At 50.9% G+C, this 23,341-nt stretch overlaps 1 protein-coding gene across 5 annotated transcripts; it reads right to left on the bottom strand.

Moving 5' to 3' along the window:
- Window positions 1–4,482: 4,482 nt before the first annotated feature.
- Window positions 4,483–23,029, bottom strand: LOC113586518 (bridge-like lipid transfer protein family member 2). Of its 5 annotated transcripts, none has more exons than XM_081700103.1 (40): window positions 22,889–23,029; window positions 22,199–22,333; window positions 21,796–21,922; window positions 18,875–18,924; window positions 18,604–18,745; window positions 18,394–18,512; window positions 18,247–18,307; window positions 17,884–18,073; window positions 17,675–17,795; window positions 17,481–17,599; window positions 17,225–17,292; window positions 16,977–17,113; window positions 16,559–16,677; window positions 16,012–16,199; window positions 15,557–15,827; window positions 15,258–15,466; window positions 14,031–15,090; window positions 13,674–13,865; window positions 13,290–13,492; window positions 13,040–13,158; window positions 12,100–12,323; window positions 11,822–12,012; window positions 11,104–11,203; window positions 10,804–11,003; window positions 10,344–10,623; window positions 9,894–10,051; window positions 9,600–9,806; window positions 9,403–9,502; window positions 8,940–9,122; window positions 8,701–8,822; window positions 8,458–8,613; window positions 8,268–8,389; window positions 7,998–8,178; window positions 7,582–7,668; window positions 6,986–7,096; window positions 6,773–6,908; window positions 6,524–6,645; window positions 6,291–6,392; window positions 6,063–6,197; window positions 4,483–5,724 (listed from the first exon to the last, which is right to left on the bottom strand). In XM_081700103.1, the coding sequence occupies exons 2-40, from the start codon at window positions 22,261–22,263 to the stop codon at window positions 5,542–5,544; spliced, it is 6,660 nt and encodes a 2,219-aa protein (XP_081556229.1). In that variant the 5' UTR covers window positions 22,264–22,333; window positions 22,889–23,029; the 3' UTR covers window positions 4,483–5,541. The 5 variants fall into 5 exon arrangements, with proteins under 5 accessions (XP_081556229.1, XP_081556228.1, XP_035390062.1 ...); XM_081700102.1 differs by having other exon boundaries at window positions 9,894–10,078; XM_035534169.2 differs by having other exon boundaries at window positions 17,884–18,076.
- Window positions 23,030–23,341: the final 312 nt, after the last annotated feature.

Here is a 23,341-nt window from a genome sequence, read left to right on the forward strand (position 1 = left end):
TGTTGATTTACAGTGGAGAATTTTACATGGTATAGTAGCGGTTAGTGTTATTGTTTCAGTTTTAAACCCAGCTCCGAGTCCTGAGTGTCTGTATCATGGCATAAGGGAAACGTTTTTTCACTGTTTTATGGAATGTCCCAGGTTGACTAACTTGTTTAGCCTCTTAGTAATGATTTTTTAACTGTTTGGTGTCGTTTTTACACCAGTCCTCTTTATTTGTGGATATAATTACACACATAAGAAGAAAGCACAATGTCAACTTTCAAAGTTCAATTTTAGGGCAATCAAAGATTTTAAGTTTTATTCTGTTAAGAATGATTTGACTACTTTTGAAAATATTTAGGGTTTCAATGATGTTTTGTGCTCTGTAAAAGGTTTTTGGTGATTTTCTTTCATTTCTTTTTTTATTGTAAGGTGTGTCTAAATGTATGTTCTGTACATTGTAATTGATTAACAAAGTTTATTGAAAATCTCTCTCTCTCTCTCTAATCAGGAGAGCAGGAGGTGAAGTAATAGGTTTGGGTGGGGGTTAAGGGGGAATGTAGTGGGGTGCTGTGGTTTGGGTGGGGGTTAAGAGAGGACTGTAGTGGGGTGCTGTGGTTTGGGTGGGGGTTAAGAGAGGACTGTAGTGGGGTGCTGTGGTTTGGGTGGGGTTCTCTGGTTTGGGTGGCGGTTAAGAGCGGACTGTGGTGGGGTGCTGTGGTTTGGGTGGGGGTTAAGAGGGGACTGTAGTGGGGTACTGTGGTTTGGGTGGGGGTTAAGAGGGGACTGTAGTCGGGTGCTGTGGTTTGGGTGGGGGTTAAGAGGGGACTGTATTGGGGTGCTGTGGTTTGGGTGGGGGTTAAGAGGGGACTGTAGTCAGGTGCTGTGGTTTGGGTGGGGGTTAAGAGGGGACTGTATTGGGGTGCTGTGGTTTGAGTGGGGGTTAAGGGAGGACTGTAGTCGGGTGCTGTGTGTGCTGTGCTCCCTTCTCTCCATTGATGTAGTGTGGGCGGCAGCACCTCTGGGGAGAATTACAGAGTTGATGTTATATTTAACCACCTCCACAGGGGCTGTGGGGTTCTTTTTTTCCTGATGCCTAATTAAAAAAACATTAATAATGATACTTTATCTGGTTTTCAATTTTCAGCTCTATTAAGGTTGCTCCCATTTACGATTGTCTTTTCTGTCACAAATAGGTCACACAGAGGTCTGAAAGTTGGATAGTGGCCCCCTGTATCTTTCACATGTACGTCTTATGATGACATCGTCTTGTTCCATATGTAAGAAAATGACTTTCACTCTGTAAACCTACTGTTGAGATTGTAACCAATATTAACCAATTCAATGAATAGATGAACATTGCAAAAATGTGTAAAAAATCTTAGAAATGCTGGATCTTCTAAACTAATGAAAAAACAACCATCACTTATAGTGCAATCTGCAATGCACATGTACTTATTTCACATCCAGTGACCTTACACTAAACAAAGTACAGCCCCATGAACAAGGCTGATGTTAGAGTGTAGAAAAGTCCAGCACCAACGCCAAAGTTCAATAATAATGAAGAATTCAAATTACCCAGCAGTCTCATGTGTGGGAACGAGTGTGGAGTTAAATAATATCTCAAAGAACAGGACTAATTTTTATTTAACAGAGCACACCATCTGTTCAATAAGACATACATAAAACATTACATCCATGACATGCTTAATGTAGTGGAGATGCTTGCTGGGGAGCAACTAGACCGTCACAAGTGGCAGGCGTTGGACACACGTGACAGGATGGCAGTGATGTGGATCAACAAAAACACGTTTAGATCACAACAGGCAGCCTGGAGGATCTCAGTCTCCACTACAGATTCATTGCACTCATTGTTGCCTCCTGGTGGACAGAAGGAAAAATGCTCCATCTTGAAAACAAAGGAGCAAAGCAGGTGAATTTTAGGATTGTAATATGTACACTATAAGCTCACACTATGGTTGGCCACACCCGCTGTTACAAGGCATGTGCAATCAAGCTCCGTAATACAGGTGCACATTACTGTGTGATCAGGCTGATTCTGAAGTCTGTTTGCTACTCCCGACAATCACAACAGGGCTCCTGATTTCATTGTGATCTCAAACAATTATCATGTACTGCAAATAATGACATTTTTACCTTTCCAGTGACCTCAGAGTTCAGACAAGACTACTGCAAGTTCAGTATTTATCACTTCATATCCTGTAGCATGGGGTGGACCCAGATTCAGTGGTGCCTGCCATCCACCACGTTTGTTTGGATTTAAAGTTGCAATTGTTCACAACACATTCTGAGAGATGGACCCAGCTGTCAGGGGTCATGGTTGTGAACGCAACCTCGGGGTGTGTGTGGTGCTTCATTTAGCACAAAGACAAAAAAAAATGATTATGTGTGGTCACTCCCATTATCAAGATCAAGATCAAAATCCTACGGTGTGTGCCATGCCACCCTCAAACACTGGCAGAAGAGTGAGTCACTGTGAAGACGTTAAACGTGGAACTATTGTAGGATGGCACCTTTACGACACCATACTTCAGTATCTGGCAGTCTGATGGAGTAACGTGTGTGCGGTGGATGTCTGGAGACGCTCCCCACAGCACAGTCGGGTGGAGGAGGGATAACTGGACCCGTTTCTCAAGGGTTGGCCTAAGCAGGATTAGTTATCGTCAATGAAGGGTAATGTTAATGCTACTGCATACAAAGACATTTTACACTATTATAACTAGATATAATTATATTTTACATTGATGTGTCCCTAAAGGGGGGGTGTGTGTGTAACTCACTGTTAAAGCTCATGGTTTTGAAATGGGGTATGAAGTTTCAAGTGTCAGTCAGGGTCGTGGGATATGAAGTCTCCAGCTAGTCAGGATGGTGCTTGAGCTTGAGAATCGACTGAACTGGGGTCAGAGGAGACGCTACTGAAGAATCCCTGGCTTGAATGTGCATGGAAGGGGGCAGATGATGCATAGGCACACGTGGGCACACACGGGCACAGGAGCTGTGCTCAGACTCCACACCAGCAGCAGGAGACATTCCGAAGGCCCTGCCCAGATCACGTCCAGAGCTTTGAGGTCACGCCCCTCATTCAGCAGCAGAGCCTGTGCCAGGATGAGGCTCAGGGGCCTGTCGTAGGAGCTCATCCACTGGTCTGGCTCTAGAGGAAAGAAACTTCACAGAGCGTAACAGAGCTTGAAAGAAACCACAGTGCTTTACCAAGCACTGACCAACATCAGGTTCAACACAGATGATGAGAGAAGCTTCTGAATGACATCGGCTGATCAGTTCATCTCACATGGTCAGGGTGAGTTCGGAGAAGCTCGTACTTGTTCAGCGAGTGTGTGATGGTGCCAAGAGCAGTGCAGCATGTGAACAAGTTCTGTCCAGTACAAGGCCATCATATACCACAAGCTTGCTTAACATCTCCCACAAGGTCACAAGAGTACAGTGAGAAAATGGGTAACAACTGGTCACAGATTTCTGATAAGGCAGCCAGTCTTGTGTTCAGTCTTCCCCATATATTACATCATTCCAGATTGTGAACGTTTTCTCCCTGTGCACAGCGACCCAGCCTGAAATCAGCCCGCAGGGGTGACCTAAATCAGTGCGTAAACTATTTTAGCATCACTCAGAACGGAGTGCTGCTCTTTTTTCAGTGTTCTTAAATAAGGTGTTGCTATTTGGGAAAGTAATTTGATGGAACTGTTTCTTCTGTAGTTGTAGAGAGGGAAAGGGACGTGTGTGTGTGTGGGGGTCACGTAAAGGGGTTAACATCACCCAGATACACGGTCTCCTACGGCCTCAATCAGCCTCACGGAGTGGCTGAACCAGCCCGAGCATGAGAACATGTGTGCAGTAAGCGAAGGGTAGGATGGGTGGAGTGAAACCTATCTGAAATGGTCTATGTCTGTACGTCACTGTTTAATTGCGACTGGGTGATTAGTGCGTTTACACTAGTAGCAGGCCCAGGCTGTTTGAACGGCATCTGCTACACAACACGGGACCCCACCAGTGCACAAAAAGCTATGATGCATCAGCTATGATGAAACAAACCTTTTAACGGATCAAGGATTGACATTAATGTCATGAGGTACAACCACACCTCTGTGATAAAAACACACAGGGAAATTTAACCTTTAAAATATTTAATTCACAAACACCTCTGAAGTAAATCACAGAGTGAACTATTAACATTTGTTTTGCAAACACACAGACAGGTCATATAATGTAGACTATTGTAAAGGCATCTTATTGGGCATCGTAACATCTTCCCCAGTAGGAGGGCTCTCATTAGGACATCTTACTGAATGTTCATAAATGAAGGCAGCCAATATGGTCCTTGCGTTTGTTTTCTCCACTCTAGAAGACACTCCTAGAGAAGGCGGGTGCTGCACTGGCACTGTGTGGGTGCACGGGTCAAAGTTCAGAGCATCATAGCACAAAAAGGAAACCGCGTTGCCATCAGGTCAGAAAAACACAACAGAATTGTTGAGGCTTTGTCTTTTAATTCTGAAAATTAAATTACAAAGCATGATGACATACTCTAGTCAAATAAAAAAAGAAATAAACAAACCAAAAACAGCTACTGCTCTGATAGAAAAGATCTCCCTTAATATTGAAGCTGAAAAAAGTGACATGTTTTGATGCTTCTCTTCTGATCTCTGAAAACAAAACTGTGCAGCACCTGACATGAAACTGAAATGACACTAAACAAGAAACATACTACAAAACACTCAAAACACACTAAAAAGTGCCATAGTGTTAAAACTAGTGTTCCCTAGAAAACAAAACAACAAAAAACACTCCCCATCAAGATCGATGTCAACACAATCACCATAGGTCTGATATTCAGTCTGATATTCTTCTAGGTATTGCACAAATATGTCATTAGTACAGTAAATCTGAGGCCACACACTCTATAGTACACACCTGTTACTAGTTTGCGATCTTAGTTATTAAGCAAATTTCTTAAGGGCGTTTTCAGTTCAGGGGTCATGACAGTAGGCAAGCCAATATTAACGAGGTTCAATACCGCATACAAAACACCTCTCTGGAGGGAAACTTCTCTCTCACCCCTTTTGGTTCATCATGTGTCTCCTCCAAAGTGCGTAGAAATGTGTGTACAAGACCTCACCGTTAGATTTCAGCAAGTCTCCTAAGCTCTCCTCCTAAGAGGAGAGATGGTAGCTGTCATTAATAGTCTGTGGTGCAGTTAGATAATTAACTGGTGAACTGGTGCCCTCCCAAGATCCGGAGGGTCATGTGACGGTTATTCCAGGTCCATGTGGAGTGCACAGAAGTACAGTGGGAATCAGGCAGAACACAAATGCTAGAAAACGTCAGCAGTGTGTGAGAATGTAATGTGCATTTATATATACGCTGCCCCGGTCGTGGAGACTGGTGTGGCATCGTCCTTGACTGATTTTGTGATGAAGGGGAACTGGGCTCCTGCTGGGGTCGAACCAGAGTCAGCACGCCCTTCCAAAGGCACGTCTGGTGAAGAGGAGAGGTGTCAGAGTTCCCGCGTCCTGATCGGTGGGACACTCACTTGCGGCGGCTGAAGATGTTCTTCTTGCTGGATGTCCTGTCGGTTGCGCTGACGCCGAGCATCCGCGCCTTCTCATCTTCTGCCTGCTGCTGCAGGAGGAAGTCGATCTTCCCCTCCACCACTCGGCTACGTGTGTCCGCCGCTGAGGCTGGCTTCAGACGTAGCTTCTCCTTTATCATCTGCCCACGAAGAGTCAAATCAGTGAGAGTCAAATCAGTGAAGAGAAAATATCAACAAAGAGTCAAAGCAGCAAGAGTCAAATCAAATCAGTGAGAATCAAATCAGTGACTGAGAAGGGCTTCTGACACCTGCCTGTCCATTTGACATTTTTATCCTGAGAGCGCTGAACAGTGTGTTCATGTTACACAAATGATGTTCTAGAACACATTAATGATGTGTATTACATCCTGATCCAACTCATCAGGACTCCAACCTCACAACGTAGGAAAAACGACGAGGACCACAAGTGTCACGTTACAATCCAGGCAAAGGCCTCGGTTACCAGGAAGGAGGTTACCTGGGCGACCAGGGCTTTGCGGCTGTCCCTCTTCACTGCCATGGCGAAATCCAGCCATGTCCAGGTGTTGTTGTGATACTCCAGGCAGGGCAGCACCAGGTTCAGGTCCCTCCAGTCCACGCTGTTCTTCTCGCCCTTGGCAGTGACGCAGCAGACACCAGGGGGCAGAGGTTAGCCACTGAACTGCAGCGCAGAGGACCTTTACAGGGGCTGCAGGGCAGAGCTCACCTTGTAGCTGACGCACAGAGGAACCTGAGGGATCTTGATGTAGATGAAGGAGTTGTTCATGGCTGCTCTCTCCTTCATCTTGTCAATGTCGTCCACGGGGTGCTGGACAGAAACCAGAACACTTGTCACGTGTGTGTCGTGTGTGTGTGGTTCAGCACCTTGGGTGTCGTGTGTGTGTGTGTGTGTGTGTGTGTGTGTGTGTGTGTGTGTGTGTGGGGGGGGGGGTTCAGTACCTCTGGTGTCTTACGGAATGACCTCCTGACTCCAGCCGTGCGGTTTATCCCCTGCATGACTCCTTTGCTGGGTCCTAGTGCCCCAATGGAGTCCTCCGACACCTGCCTTGGCTTCACCACACCTGATCCCATGGCAATCGCCATGACGACATACAGAAAATCCAGCACACAGGTGTGTGTGTGTGTGTGTGTCAGGATATCTCAAGTGAAACTTTCCATCAGCTAATTCTAACATCAGTGGAGGCAAACCTGTAGTGACCAATCGGAACTTGTCCTCTTCATCCCCGACCTCCTCCTCCTCCACGTTTCTCCCAGGGAAGAAAAATCCCATCATTCTCTTGAAGAACTGGTACATGAGCTGAATGGTGAGCGGCACCACGTTGACCTGCAATCCCAGCAGCCAGCACATATAATCCCAACTCACTCCTCCGACGGGACAGACTCCAATTATGTCCACATTACCTCAAAATGCTCTTTGACGGAAATCCCGCCCACAGGGGGCCGGACTTTGCTGAAGATGCGTAGGGCGAGCTGTCGTCCTGATTGGCAGGGGCTCTGGGGACGCAACACCACCTACAGCATAAGAATGTCAGTGAGAAGACTGGTCTCAGGTGGTGTGCCGTGCTAAGGCATGGATTATGGGCATGTCCTGCAGTGATTCATGACACTCATGTAAACACAGAATACACTGCTCTGATGTTCAGAATTAAAAGAGAACACGAGGATGGTGGTGTGGCCAAAAGCTGTAGATGAGCGGATGATAAACTCAACAACGGCGCTGATGATGATGATAGCAACAGAAGAGACTCCAGGATACAACAATGAAAGGCAAAATGCTGAGATTAACCCCGCCCACCATACGTACCCTCACATGCTGCGTAAGAGAAACCAAGCACACCAGTTAAGACAACACAAACCCAGATCTCATGTTGCAAGGCTGCGTATGCAAGTTACATCTGTAAATGTTCTAACCTCCTGGAAGCTCATCACCTTTATCTGTATCACCACTAGGTGGTGCTCTGTTCTTTAAGGAGCCGGTAAGGGAAAGTGTGCGGTACCTTGTAGGCGGCGTTGGGAAGTAGGTTGTTCATGGTGAACCAGCCCAGCTCCAACAGGTGCTCTGCCGTGTCATCTGACTTGTTCAGCTGTGGGGGAAGATGTGGCTCTTTGAATATGGAAACTCACTCAATCCAAGACTGTGTGTGTGTGTGTGTGTGTGTGTGTGTGTGTGTGTGTACACACACACACACACACACACACACACACACACACACACACACACACACACGCGAGTCACCCAGGATCCTGGAGTAGAAAAGTTGGACCACCCAGACTCTCTCCAGGTGCCCCCCAGGCGTCTGCACGTCCATGCGCCAGTCAGTCCGGCTGCCCCCCAGCTGTCTGTCCGTCCATGCGTCAGTCAGTCTAGGTGCCCACAAGACGTCGGCCTGTCCGCGCGTGCCCTAGGCCTCACCTTGCTGTACATGAACCTCTGCAGCTCCAATTCGGCAATGCCCAGCTGCCCGTCCTCCTCTGTGAGGCACCAGCGCGCCTGGGCAAAGTATACCTCCGTGCGCCGCACCACACTCACGTCTTCCGGAGGCTTCCGCAGCTCCATCTTGTTGGCACGCTGGAGCTGGAAGTCCTTAAAACATCTGGAAAACGAGGACCAAACCACATGAGCTTGACTGCACACACCAGCTGACAGGACGTCAGGATGACAGGTCAGTTGTTCCTGACGTGCCTGATGAGGATGTTCAGCTCCTCGCTCTTCATCTGCAGGTCCGTCTTCTCCTGGTTCAGCTGGTTCTGCAGACGCAGGTTGATCTCCGATTGCTCGTCTCCTCTCAGCTCATCCGGCTGGGCCTGCGGGGAGACGCAGCGTGAGCGAGACAAGATGCACTCCGACACAGACCTGCAGCTGGGACACTGACCCTGATGTTGGAGTAGATCTGCCTCTCTAGGTGCCGGATCTGAGCCACGTGCTGGCGCACCGCCTCCTGCAGGTGGAGGATGCTACTGCGCTGCTCCTCCGGGTTGCTGGAGATCTCCAGCTGAAAGCGCACGCGCTGCTTCTTCTCGCTGTGTTCCTGCAGGGGGCGACAGCGAGACTCAGAAGGCCCGCCTCTCTCTCTCCCAGCCCCCACCCATCCGGATCTACGGCTGAAGGCGGCAACCTTTCTCCTTGGCTCCACGTGCAGAAGGAGGTTGTTCACGATGTCCAGGATCATGGCGTACTGCACCGGGTTAGTGGAGATCTCCAGCTCATTATGGATCAGAGTGAAGGTGTCCACCGCACCTAGGACAAAGATCACCAGAGAGGAGTTTTTTGAGGGACTAAGATGGTCAGGGAAGAGTTTTTTGAGGGCCTCAGAGCCTCCACCATGCCACATTTCCGAGCCACAATCCATCCTACCCGCCTGCTTTTTGAGAAGATCCTCCTTCTCGTGGTGGTCTCGTATTTCCGGCGGTTTGATCTGGGTGGCCAGCTCAGGGTCGATATCGTAGCTGTAGCCAATGTAGTACATGCGGCAACTGCAGCGCGAGATGATTCTCTGGACCTGCTGCGTCTCCTGAACCTGTGAGGGCTGGTTCCAGTCTGGAGAATCACACAGGAGAATCACGCACAGTCCTGCAGCCCTGCGTCAACGGCCAACACGCAAGTCAAACCTCAGACAGCAGCTGGGAGCAGCAGGGTTTATGCAACAGTGCTTTTATGACAAGCTGACGGTGAGACAGGTGACCATATCGTTGCCAAGTATGGCTTTTCCAAACCATGGTCCAAATATCCAGTATGAACTGGCAACCATCTTTCCTATTTAAATTATATTTAGTGTTTCAAATTCTTGGTACGTTTATACAGGTGGTGCTGCGTGTACCTGTGGTGGTGCTAACCATGCCGCCCACTGCCTGACCGCTCTCCATCAGCTCCTGGACAGAGTCCAGGTTACGCTGCCTGTGCTCCTCTATGCTCTTCACCTGCAGGTTGGCGAGAGGGACACGCCCACAGGTCACGGCTAGCGTGACCTCATACACACCTGCTGTGTGAACAGTGACCCCAGGTGACCCCACTCACCTCCAGCCATAGCTGGCCATCCTCCTGTTCTGAGGGGTTGGGCTCCATGGTGGCAAAGTACTGCATGCAGTCCAGCGAGCAGGTCCAGGTGGTCTTCTGCTTGAGTGTGTCGCTGTACCAGGCTGGGAGGTGTTCACACTGCAGCAGCTGGGCCTTGGCAGCAGACACCAACACACACCCTGCCGTCTCTGTGCCTCTCAGCATCATCTAAACGCACACACACACACACCAGAGTTGAGGGGCAGTGCCATGCCTCCACGTGAGGCAGGAGGGCGAGGAGACCTGCCCGCTCACCTGACAATTGACCAGCTCGATGCACCAGTTGCGGTTGTAGACGTCGTCCGTCTGGCAGGCTGCGATTCCACACAGCTGGTCGCTCACACCGGCGTCGTCCTCAGTAAACACCACGAACCTGTCTGTCTCCTCGATCAGCTTCTGAAGCATAGACGTGCCTGGAAAATGCCAGAACACCACCACCACTAATAACAACAACAGTAATACATCAACTACTACTACTACTAATAATAATAATACAGCAGCAACATTAATACTACCAATAATAAAAATAATACTAAGAATAACAACAACAGGGACAATAATAATAATACTAATATTAACAACAACACTACTACTAATGTTTTCATTTCTGAAGCCCTTTCTCAAACTCATAAGGGCACAGAGACAGGAGACGCGATCGGCGGTGTGGAAAAAGGCCGTGTCGCGGTGTTGGGGTCAGAACTGCACCTTCATTCTGGCTCTTCTCTGCGCGGTGCGGGGTGGGGGTGCTGCTGGGGATGTAGGTGGAGGCGGAGCGCTTCAGCTTCTTGACCTGCAGCTGTGTGTCGATGCGCAGCCCCTTCAGAGCCTCGGTGGACAGGTTCCTCTTCAGCACCGACGCCTTCTTGTAGCCGTCGTACAGGCCGAAGGCGATGTTCCGGTTGGTGGCGGTCCAGGAGGCTCGCAGGTCCACCAGGCACAGACGGTGTGTGTACGACGCGTTACTCTCGTCTTTCACGTTCACCTCCTGGATGAAGAAGGACGCAAGAAAGAAAGAAAAAAGAAATACACACAACCCGGCCTGTGATTTTTCATCCCTGTTCATTGAAGAAAAACGACGTCTTCTAAGGTTCCCTGTGGTGATGTGAATTAAACGAGACGGTAAAGTGGTGTGGGACTCTGTGGGAGGACACGGGGGATGTCTCACCTCCTCAACACGGTTGCTCTGTCTCTGATAGCTGAGTGAGGACAGGCTGAGTAGGTGTGTCTTCTTCACCTGGGCATTGATTGGCTGGTCCGCCGTCTCGTCTGAGGTCGAGGACATCAGGTACACAGTGACCAGAGACAACTCACTCATCATCTGGGTCACGTTCCACTCTGAGATCAGCCTCCGCATTACCGTGCCCGCTATGACACCACACACACACACACACCCTTCACCCACTGTTTTCAGTATGTAAACCTGTGTGTGTGTGTGTGTGTGTGTGTGTGTGATGTTCACACCTACCCTGTGGGATGAGTCTCTGTGCTCCTCTTGTGAAGATATGACCCTTACTACACTCCAGCTGGACACCCCTCTGCTGAGCAAACGATGCCCAGTAGTGAACCTGTACGTACGTACACACACACACACAGTAATGCATCACAGAATAAAACAACCAGTAGTGAACAAACCTGTGTGTGTGTGTGTGTGTGTGCACGTGAGAGCTGTAGCTGGGGGAACTCTGCCGTGTAGGACGTGTGTGTGTGTGTGAGACCTGTAGCTGAGGGAACTCTGCCGTGTAGGACGTGTGTGTGTGTGTGTGTGTGTGTGTGAGACCTGTAGCTGAGGGAACTCTGCCGTGTAGGACGTGTGTGTGTGTGTGTGTGTGTGTGAGACCTGTAGCTGAGGGAACTCTGCCGTGTAGGACGTGTGTGTGTGTGTGTGTGTGTGAGACCTGTAGCTGAGGGAACTCTGCCGTGTAGGACGTGTGTGTGTGTGTGTGTGTGTGTGAGACCTGTAGCTGAGGGAACTCTGCCGTGTAGGACGTGTGTGTGTGTGTGTGTGTGTGAGACCTGTAGCTGAGGGAACTCTGCCGTGTAGGACGTGTGTGTGTGTGTGTGTGTGTGTGAGACCTGTAGCTGAGGGAACTCTGCCGTGTAGGACGTGTGTGTGTGTGTGTGTGTGAGACCTGTAGCTGAGGGAACTCTGCCGTGTAGGACGTGTGTGTGTGTGTGTGTGAGACCTGTAGCTGAGGGAACTCTGCCGTGTAGGACATCTGTTTGTAGTGCTGGCTGAGTTTTTTGCGGGAGGGCCGGAGGCTGTGGAACAGTTTCCCCCTGCAGATGGGCCGCGACACACTGGTCCAGGTGGCCCAGAAGTTCTGCATCCAACGCAGCGTACTGCTGTAGAGCAGGATCCGGGGCTGGGCGGGCCCTGTGGACATAGCCCCAGCAGGGTCAGGACACCACCCGCAGAGTCGCGGCCACGCCCACCCACCTCAAGGCCCAACCCTCTTCTGACCTGTGCCGTGGTGCTGGTCGAGCTCCATGGTGATGGACAGGTTGAGGTTCTCCGAGCGGAAGGCCCGGTAGGAGTCATGGGGCTGACCCGAGGTGAACTCGGCCACATTCTCCGCACAGCAAAGCAGCACGGCGTGGTGGTCGTGCGGGTTGCCATGACAGAGCCACTGGAGGTCAAGTGTCATACACAGGTTGGGAAGGTGTAGGAAGCAGATATCGTCATACCTGGGACAGGGGTGAGAGGTCAAAGGTTTCTGAAGGAATCGTGAACTACATGGTGTTCATTTTTCCATCATGGGTAACTATGGTGTTCGTTAGAGATGGCACAAGACCAGGTTTCCTGGTACTGTTCTGATACAATATTTTTTGAACATTGCCCGATACTGATACCGATCCAATTTATTTTTTGTTCCGTTAAAAATCTGTAGTTTAGTTGAGTTGGGGGAGTGCTTTGTGAGAGATTAATTATACATATTATATATGCTTTCTCAGACATCATACATGGATGAGACGGATAAAAATAAATAAAATTATTAAAAAAAAAAACAACCTTTTCCCTTCTACTGTGTTCGTCTTACTGAGGTGATCTTTACTGCCTTGGTCATCACGGCCTGATGTGCACACACTGTGCCCAACCTCAGCACACTTGTGTGAGAGCACAGATATTTAGACATGCATGTTACAACTCTACAGCTAAACTCCAAAGCAGTGTGTAAACGCTCCTCAGACTAGCCCAGTCATGTGACCTGCTCAGACCAACCGGGCTGCTATCCCCCGGCATGCCGTAAAGCGCATGTGCTGTTCTCAGGTTTGTCAGGGTATCGGACCGGTTTCCTTAAAAACATCTTTCCCGGTATCCGCTCCATGTTTGGTGATGCGCGGTGCACGATCTGTGCCATCACTAAGTGTCCATTAAGGAAAGAGTCCAAGGCATTCCGTACTTGGAGGCAGTCCTGACGTTGACGTCCAGGTCCCCCTGAAACACGAACTGGCCAGGGTTCCACTGGAATCTGAGCGTACTCCATTCCCAGTGCATATTTTCCGTGGTGTTGTAAGGGTCCTGTGGAGATGCAGACGTTATGTCAAAGCCACACACAGATCCTGTCCCAAGACCATCAGAACGTTCCAACTACAACACCACCACCTGGTACGGCACCACTCGACAGCTGTTGCTAAGAGACAAGGGAGTACCTCAGTGGCCAGCTGGTGCAGGTTGGCCTGCTCGATGTCCATGTGCCAGTGTCCGTGAAGAAGCAGTCTGCTTTTATCCCACCAGGTCAGCAGGGGGGAGGGGTCTGCAGTGGGCTTGGTGAGTAAATCCACAGCCTGGCCAATCAGAGTCCAGGCAGGGTCCCAGCACGGCCCCCACACAATAGTGTAGAGAGAGATTTTGGCTACAAAAAATGCACACACACAGAAGTGAAGAAACTCCACTTCGTGATTCAGGATTTACAATTCACTTTGTCATTCGGCCACACATGAAGGGGCCTAGTACAACGCGATAACGCTGAGCACAGACAGACAGATGCAGACAGACAGTCAAACTGAAGGAGGTTTTGAGTGTATTTGACTCACAGCTGACGTCGTAGTAGAACTTGAGATGGGGCACGTTGCGGTAGACGGTCACGTTTCCCCACGGCTCACCCAGCTGGACAACCTCCCTGCGTCGTCCACGCTGCTGGCCGTCCTGCTCCGTGGCTATGAGACGCCCGGACAGCTCCCAGTCCCTGATTTCAAACAGGTAGCGGGGGTAGTCCCTGATCCTCACTACGACACAAAGGGGACAGAACAAACCCGGCAGACTGAGACAGCACGGAGGGGAAAACAAATGGCACACAGCGCGACAGCCAGCGGTCAGAGCCGACATCACCCACGGTGCGACGGAGATGACACCACCCCACCCCACCACGGCGTGACGGAGATTGTCCTCACCCAGAAAGGCGGTGAGCTTGAAGGAGACGGCTCGGGCCCACTGCACCACCAGGGGCAGGCCGTCTCTGGGGAAGGGGCTGATGGCGTCCACCTGCCCCAGCAGCTGGCGCACGCGCTCAGGCCCGTGCAGTGACGGGTCAGCCAGCGCCAGCAGCTCCAGCTGGGTGACGCTCCAGGCCAGCAGGGTCTTCCGCATGGGCGTGCTGGCGTATAGCCGCTGCGAGCGCTGGATGTAGATCTCAATGTGCTTGCGCTCCAGCGAGGAGTACAGTTCCTCGATCTTGCGCGCGGGCAACAGCTCGCCATGCTGCTTGCGCAGCTCGGCCACGCGGCGGTCCAGCAGCCGGAGACGCTTGGTGCTCTCTTTACTCTCGTCCTTCATCAGCTCGTAGTTGTCACGCAGCTTGATCTCGAAGACGTCATCCAGGAAGACGAAGGAGAAGGTGCCCACGCGCACCAGCAGGTCCGGCGGCAGGTGGCCGGGGCCGGACGGGGCCTCGGGGTCCGGCGGCGCGGGGGCCGCGTGTAGGTCCTTCAGCCACTTCTGCACGCTGATGGCCCTGTCAAAGGTGGCGGAGAAGTCGTAACGGTAGGGGAACTCCATGGCCAGGCTGGGGAAGGAGCACAGCCAGGCGCGGTTGGTGCGGGCGTAGAGCGACGGGTCGCGGACGCGGTGAGGGCGCAGCTCCTCCGCCTCGTCCAGCAGACGCACCTCCGGCTCGCCCAACGTGAAGATGTCGTTGCCATCGAAGTTGAGCACCAGGCGAGGGGATCTGGCATGCGTGATCCCCGGCCGGCGGGACACAGACAGGCCGTCAGCACGCGCCGCTATGAAGTTCTGCTCTGCCACATACGCTGTGAGCTGGGTGTGCGCCAGTTCCACGCGCACCTCTAGGCTTCCTGCAGGGGGCGCCGGGCAGGCCGGGGTGGCGGGTTTCCCTTTCACACCCAGCGCTGCAGAGACAGTGTTCCAGCAGCTCCTGGTCTCACACACGTGCTGATACAGACACATGTGGTCGGACGGTGTCCAGCGCAGAGCTAGCGAGTGTTCACTCTGTACCTGTGCACATGGATGACGAGATGAACCACAATAAATAATCAGACTTTTGAGTTCTGTCTCCACTCTAATGTTCACCAGTGTTATTCATAACTGAACCAAATACTACACTGAACTACCGTAGGGTGTGTTAGGGTTGTGTAAACTGTTAAGGTGTGTGTGTCAGGCACCTCCAGGAGAGTGTCTGTGCTGCTGTGGTAAACCAGGCTGAGTGTGTTGAGCCTGAGCAGGGCGTCTGAGGTCATCTCTGCAGGGCCGCAGGGCTCCGTGCTCTCGCTCAGAGACGGGAGCACAGCCAGAGACACGCCCCTCACCGAGAGCCTCGCGCCTTCGGCCAAGCTGTGGGCCGCGACTGCGTCCACCCGCAGCGCCACGGCACCTGCTCCGCGGGACAGACGGGACAGAGTCAGAGAGGCAGCAGACAGCCAAACATCCACGAGGTGAGAGAGCTTCACCAGCACACACCCACCTGCCACATCAGACAGGGTGAACACGTTGGCGTCCTTCAGGTCCAATTCCAGGGTGAAGGTGGGGGGTACAGATGCTGGTGTCTCCGAGCCAGTCGAAGGCCCGGCAGCGGACGTCTCTGGACTGCGGGCCAGCCGGAGCAGGGAAAGCAGTCGAGAGAGGCACAGGGTACACGTCTCAGAGACCTCCACCTGCAAACCCTGCACACGCACCTCCACACCCCCGCTCACCGTGGAGGTGGAGTCCACAGTCCGGACCAGACTGGAGCTGGCCTGTCAGAGCACACACACACACACGACACAGAAGCACTTCTTATAGCAGACTAAACCATAACAAACTATAATAAAAGACAGCAGTAATAAAAACTATAATAAGGACGTATCGTTGTTCTAATGTCTAAAGGAGATTTGTTCTTTATTTTTAATCTAAAGATGCAGCCGTGCACACGAGGTTCACCTGCAGGGCAACGGAGTCCAGGATGACGGCCTCTCCCCACACGTGTCTGCCTGGAGGATGGGGGGCCTGTTGGATGTGGGACCCCTGCCCCACCCGCCACCAGAGGTGGTCTAGGGACACAGAGGCTCGCCGGGTCACGTTCACACGCAGCTGAGCACCCTCTGCTGGTGCCATGCAGTGCTTCAGTTCTGAGGGACATACCACCTTTCGCTGTTACAGGGGAACCAAACAAGTACTGTACAGCGCATTACAGCACGTGGTTGTTAGCGCTCTGAAGTCTCCGGCCACGTCGATAAGCGCTGTGTATTTTCAAACACTGTGCAGAGAAGCAAACCCAGCCTGCTGTAATCAACAGCATTTGGTTAATATGTCTCACACACACACACACACGTTTGTCATTGTTTCAACAGTCTTATCTGTCTGTGCTGGGTTGGGTTTGTGTGAACACTGAGTCAACACCTCAACCACCCAGGCCTTGTTTAACACCAACAACATTTCAAAGCTAGGCACACGTAGCGGGGCATCTTCCATAGCAATGTATGTGTACCTGCGTCCACAGCGATGAAGCCCAGAGCAAAGGGTGGCGTGTCCCCCAGCTGGACAGACACGTTAACGTTGGACACAGAGGAGCTGAGCCGCACAGACCCCTCCAAGACAGGAAGTCTCCTGAAGGACAAGGAGGTGCTCACGTAACAGGATTAATTAAACGAACCCTAGATTAATTTACCCGTAACCCTAGTTTAATTTCGCCATAACAATAGATTAATTTACCCGTAACCCTAGTTTAATTTAGCCATAACAATAGATTAATTTACCCGTAACCCTAGTTTAATTTAGCCATAACAATAGATTAATTTACCCATAACCCTAGATTAATTTCATGTTCTAAAATTACAAAGTTAGAAGTTACACTATAACTTGTTCAAATCTGTCTAACATACTGAGTAGGCTACTGAACCTTGTACCTTTTTCTGTGATGGGGCTTCCTGTGAGTGAGCTGTTGCCACGGGAACAGGTCCAGCCAATGAGAGAACTCCTGTTGTCGGTAGTGCACGATACAGGTGCTGATGGTGACTGTACCACAGGTGTCCTCAGAGCTCACCTGCAGAGCCGGAAAGATCATAAGCAGGTGTGTAAGCAGGCCAGTCCATGGAGACTAGTGTTGGGCACTACAGTGTGTGTGTGTGTGTGGGGGGGGTGTAGGGTCACTTGCCTGGAGCTGAGTTTTAAAGGTGTTGAGACAGATGATTCTCTGTCTGCTCTGAGAGAGAAGTAGTCCATCTGGAAAAGAGAGTGAGAGGGAGGGAGAGCAAACACCACTCAAAAAGACAAAAAGAAACAGAAGAACACAGATCAGATGGCTGTTTGTGTGTGAGTGTGTGTATGAGTGCCTGTGTGTTTGCAGGACTGCAAGTGTAAGAGTGTATGTGTGTGTGTACGCGTGCGTGCGTGTCCTGAGCAGTGCTCACCCTCCAGCAGGATCTCCAGGCAGCTGTGAGGGCAGCTGACCTTCCCCTCCTCCTCCTCCTCCTCCTCCTCCTCCTGTTTGTATCCCACCTTCAGACACTTCAGGGTCCAGTTGAGGTGCCTTCAAGCAGAACGTGTCTGAGCCACACAGCAGATGTGAGGGGATGAATGTGCTCCTCCAGGTCGGGGCTCTTACCGTTTCTGGCTGTGCATGGACAGTGTGATGTTGGTGTTCTCAAACTCCACGCTGACCTGCTGCGGCGCCATCTGCTGGAGCTTCTCCACTACTTCCATCTGGTTGCTCTCGTCTGCATGTTCTGGGACATCAGAAGATAAGGACCTTCACTCACTCCGCCACATGTACGCGCCACAAGGCATGCGGGGCAGGCCCAGATGCGTCCTGACCTGTGGGGGCGGGGCAGGTGTCCGGCCGAGATGCCGCCCCCGGGGGCTTTACGTTAGAGTGAAACAAGCCCTCGTGCAGCTCGGCCAGCAGTGTCCTGACGCTGAGAGACAGCCGTCCCAGGCGCAGGTCCTGCAAACTCACGTCTCCACTCACAGCCAGGCCCAGAGACACCTCTGCCAGACACGTGTCCTGCTGATCAGAGGACCAAAATCTGCTCAAGAATGAAGATGCATCCAAGGACACATACAGTCAACAGGACCACGGATGCCGTGTTTTTAAGAAATATCGGCTTTAAAAAGGCTGATTTGTAAAACACAAACACCTCAGTGCAGGAGAGTTCCTCACTAATGACGCGTACATACCAGTCTGCTGCTCCTTAACACTTTACTGCTGAGCTGGCTCACCGAAAACTCCCAGGATAACCTAAAATGACCACAACGTTAGTTTAGCAACCCCAGGCAGTGAGCCAGGGTGGGAAGGTGTGCGTGTGTGCACGTGTGGCACCTCACCTCTTGTTGTGGTGATGGAGCAGTAGTGTGATGGCAGAGCTGGCTATGTGCCACAGGGACTCAGGCAGCAGTGGGTTCAGAAACATCACGTTTACGGAGCCGACGTGGAGCGACACCAACTGCAGAGGGGAAAGATCGGATCAGCTCATGGGGGAGAGACTCCAACACCCAGAGGAGCGTCCCTACCTGGGAGAGGAGGAGCGTCCCTACCTGGGAGAGGAGGTACAGTGTGGTGGGGATGGTCGGAGCCTCACGTGCGCCCCCTCCGCGGCTGCCCATCCCCCGCTGCGGGAGAGGCTCCTGCAGGTCTAGCCGCACCCGCACCTCCCCCACACACAGTGCCAGGTACCTCCTGGAAAGAGACCAGCCACACACGGACATCGCAAATAAGACCCCACTCACACATCTCTGACGGCCTTCTGACACTTGTATAAACTAATATTTATCATCATATTTCTGATGGATTAATTTTAATACTTACGGAAAGTCCTGGTTCACCAATTTGCTTGAAATCCATATTTTGTCGATTTCCTGTAAGACAAACAAGTTAGCAGAATGTCATATCTGGCTAACAGTTACTGTGAAATGTTCAAGTGTTGAAATAGTAGGTAGGACCTGTGATTGACAGTCTTACAAGAGATGACATCACCTCCAAAACCAGTCCCAATACACACCCGGAAAAAAGGGCCCGAGTGCTGAGATGACCACCCGTAAAGAAACGACCCCAGTGTGTTTCTCTTCTGGCTGCTTTTCAAGCTGATCACAGAGCTCGTCATTATGTGTAACAAGCTTGTGGTAGAATTCAAATATTGTGCTGTGTACTAGGCTCTGCTCTGTACTGTGCTGTGTAGTGTGGTGTGTACTGTGCTGTGCTGTATAGTGTGGTATGTACTGTGCTGTACTCTGTGCTGTGCTGCGTAGTGTGTACTATGCTCTGCTCTTTGTAGTGTGGTGTGTACTGTGCTGTGCTGTATAGTGTGGTGTGTACTGTACTGTATAGTGTGGTGTGTACTGTACTGTGCTGTATAGTGTGGTGAGTACTGTGCTGTGTAGTGTGGTGTGTACTGTGCTGTACTCTGTGCTGTGTAGTATGGTGTGTACTGCTCTGTGCTGTACTCTGTGCTGTGTAGTATGGTGTGTACTGCTCTGTGCTCTGCTCTGTGCTGTACTCTGTGCTGTATAGTGTGTACTGTGCTGTGCTGTATAGTGTGGTGTGTACTGTGCTGTATAGTGTGGTGTGTACTGTGCTGTGCTGTATAGTGTGGTGTGTACTGTGCTGTACTCTGTGCTGTGCTGCGTAGTGTGTACTATGCTCTGCTCTGTGCTGTGTAGTGTGGTGTGTACTGTGCTGTGCTGTGTAGTGTGGTGTGTACTGTGCTGTGTAGTGTGGTGTGTACTGTGCTGTGTAGTGTGGTGTGTACTGTGCTGTGTAGTGTGGTGTGTACTGTGCAGTGTGGTGTGTACTGTGCTGTATAGTGTGATGTGTACTGTGCTCTGCTCTGTGCTGTACTCTGTGCTGTGTAGTGTGGTGTGTACTGTGCTGTACTCTGTGCTGTGTAGTATGGTGTGTACTGCTCTGTGCTCTGCTCTGTGCTGTACTCTGTGCTGTGTAGTATGGTGTGTACTGCTCTGTGCTCTGCTCTGTGCTGTACTCTGTGCTGTATAGTGTGTACTGTGCTGTGCTGTATAGTGTGGTGTGTACTGTGCTGTATAGTGTGGTGTGTACTGTGCTCTGCTCTGTGCTGTACTCTGTGCTGTGTAGTGTGGTGTGTACTGTGCTCTGCTCTGTGCTGTACTCTGTGCTGTATAGTGTGGTGTGTACTGTGCTGTGTAGTGTGGTGTGTACTGTGCTCTGCTCTGTGCTGTACTCTGTGCTGTGTAGTGTGGTGTGTACTGTGCTGTGCTGTATAGTGTGGTGTGTACTGTGCTCTGCTCTGTGCTGTACTCTGTGCTGTATAGTGTGGTGTGTACTGTGCTGTGCTGTATAGTGTGGTGTGTACTGTGCTCTGCTCTGTGCTGTACTCTGTGCTGTGCTAATCCTATACACTCCTGAGACCAAGTAGAGTGAAGGGAGAGGGCAGTGACAGTCTGGCTTCACACTGGGTCTTCCAGACAGTAAACATGTGCTCTGTAGTGCTATAGCATGGGAGCCTGAACATACACCACCTTCTCCTTCAGGGGGCAGTCTGGGTGCTTCACACACTCCACGTTCTTCATACATCCACCTGTCACCCAGGGTAACCCCCACGCCCATCACCTACCCTCACCCAGGGTAACCCCCACACCCGTCACCGCCCCTCACCCAGGGTAACCCCCACGCCCGTCACCACCCGTCACCCAGGGTAACCCAGACGCCCGTCACCGCCCCTCACCCAGGGTAACCCCCACGCCCATCACCTACCCTCACCCAGGATAACCCAGACACCCGTCACCGCCCCTCACCCAGGGTAACCCCCACGCCCGTCACCCAGGGTAACCCCCACGCCCGTCACCGCCCGTCACCCAGGGTAACCCCCACGCCCGTCACCGCCCGTCACCCAGGGTAACCCAGACGCCCGTCACCGCCCCTCACCCAGGGTAACCCCCACGCCCATCACCTACCCTCACCCAGGATAACCCAGACACCCGTCACCGCCCCCCACCCAGGGTAACCCCCACGCCCGTCACCCAGGGTAACCCCCACGCCCGTCACCGCGGGTAACCCAGACGCCCATCACCGCCCCTCACCCAGGGTAACCCAGATGCCCGTCACCGCCCCTCACCCAGCGTAACCCCCACGCCCGTCACCCAGGGTAACCCCCACGCCCGTCACGGCCGTCACCCAGGGTAACCCCCACGCCCGTCACCGCCCCTCTGGCCCAGCAGCCAAAACACACATTTACCCCCCTGAGTGGTTTCTGCCACACAAGCCATAACTCTGAACCCATCTGAGTGACAGTGTAAACAAGGACTTTACAGAATAAAAGTCTCATTATCCAGGGTGGTCCATGCATCATCACATTATCCATTACCAAGCTCCAGACATATCTAACAGGATGACATTGGGAAGCAGCTAATGGAAATGAGCTAGTTCATTTCTGACTGATAAGTGATGAATGAAAAAATCCCACCAGATACAAGAATGTGGTCTGGGAATATTGATATCTGACGTCTCTAGCTGTAGTGACAAAATATAAGAACAAACATTTTCTATTAATTTAAGGAGTGACATTTCTGGCACCTGCTTGCTGCTTTTATATGAACTGGCAGACAGGTGCACTTATTTCTTCTGAAGTCAGAGACCACCCTTCTTCATGAAACATCCAGAACATTAAGGCTACAACGTTTTGACCTGTGTGACCTGTATGAGGAAGCCCTAATGTGTGTGTGGACACCTTGATGCCGTCCTTTAGTGTCACCCACCAGGGTATGTTGAGGCAAGAACTGGACGCTGATCCCATGCAGCGAAAAGAAGCCGACTGACTTGATTTTCAGCTCCGCATTCAGGGCAGTGTGGAAGACAAGGATGACTAACCTACAGCAAAGCCATCTGATGGACACCACAGACCGGAAAAAAGAAACATTTTAGGAGTTTTTAGATAGATTAGATTTCCTTTTGTGACATGTTGCTGTTTTTTTCTGGTGAAGGAGACAAATTTTGTATGTTTATTGAAATTTCAGTGCTTCCTACATGGCATGGCTGCTGTTGCAAAGTTAATCATTACATGATCATATGATCTGAAGTAAACGGGAGCGCGTGACAGACTATAACGGGAAAGCACGTTATGCACGGCGGTAATAACACCAGCGCTTGCACGGTCCTTACCTGAAGAGTAAGACGCACACAAATCCCACCAGAAACACCACCCCTGCTATCAAGAGTGGAATCATAGCGCCGCAGACGAAAACGGTTCATATCCTGCAAACATCACGCAGGAGACGCTCGCTGATGGCCGGGTGTCTGTCACACAGAGCACAAGTTCATTCATCCTCCACCACTACCTACACGACCAGACTGTTCCGCTCCTGCACGTACTGAACTTAGTGGCATCTAAAAGTATTCGACAGGTCTAGAAGCGACGTGGCTATATGCAAACATATGAATATAGAGTTAATCAACTCTCCCTAAGCTCCAGTGTGCAGCAGCTGCAGTTAAGGTTAACTAAGGTTAACCGCACCTGTCGACAGGTGCGTGGTGAAGCGAACCTGTCCAACGTTAGCCCGATACTTAACTATCTTGCTAATCAGATTAACGTTAATTCGATTAAACAGTCCAGTCACCTGACAGGCCCGCTCCCTTTTCACGGAGAGCTCTGACTTCATACCGCAATAAACAGATTTCTAAGTCAAACGAGCAGATGAGGCGCAGTACTAATGTTTTGTATAGCTAATGATAGCTAAGCTAACGTGTTTAACTCCTCAGCGACTTTGACAGCTTCCGGCTAACTGTTTCAGTTACGCTAAACGGAGCTAGCCAGACGGATAGCAAGAATATAGTTTTAAACGTTTTACCTACTTTCTAGCTGCTATATGTTCTTTCACCAATCAGTCTTTAATCCATAACTCATCCATTATGTGTGCTGCCCATGATTCAGGAGGACACGTAAACTCTAGCTGTGCTAGGACGCCTCTTCCGTTAGCCGCTCCGGGGAGGCGTGAAGGCACCAACCACAGGACACTTAAGGTCCAACAAGAGCCCACAGAACACACTTCAAAACAGCAGTCCCGACACTGAGCCACGCAGCGAAAACGAAACATTAAATAGTAAGTGTCGAGACTGAAGAAATGTATTTCATGTGTTCAACACGCTTTTTGCAAAAATAATGTATGGACTTTTACATCCTATCTTTCTGAATAATGCAAAACAATAGTATTCAACGTACATTTTAAAAAGGTATTTCTTTAGGTGATCATCGCGTTGCTAATACTTATTAACGCCTTTCTTCGTGGTTATTTCTACAGATTTCTG

Source organism: Electrophorus electricus, chromosome 17 (genome assembly GCF_041902795.1).
Source record: "Electrophorus electricus isolate QZ-2024a chromosome 17, ASM4190279v1, whole genome shotgun sequence".
NCBI classification, from domain to species: Eukaryota; Metazoa; Chordata; class Actinopteri; order Gymnotiformes; family Gymnotidae; genus Electrophorus; species Electrophorus electricus.

Excerpts from the sequence above, each read along its gene's own strand:
- LOC113586518 (XM_081700100.1), bottom strand. The coding sequence starts at position 22,263 with ATGATTCCACTCTTGATAGCAGGGGTGGTGTTTCTGGTGGGATTTGTG. Across the intron at positions 17,293-17,480 it reads CCTGGAGATCCTGCTGGAGG|ATGGACTACTTCTCTCTCAG; the intron begins GTGAGCACTGCT and ends TCTCTTTTCCAG. Across the intron at positions 12,324-13,039 it reads AACGTCAGGACTGCCTCCAA|GTATGACGATATCTGCTTCC; the intron begins GTACGGAATGCC and ends CCCCTGTCCCAG.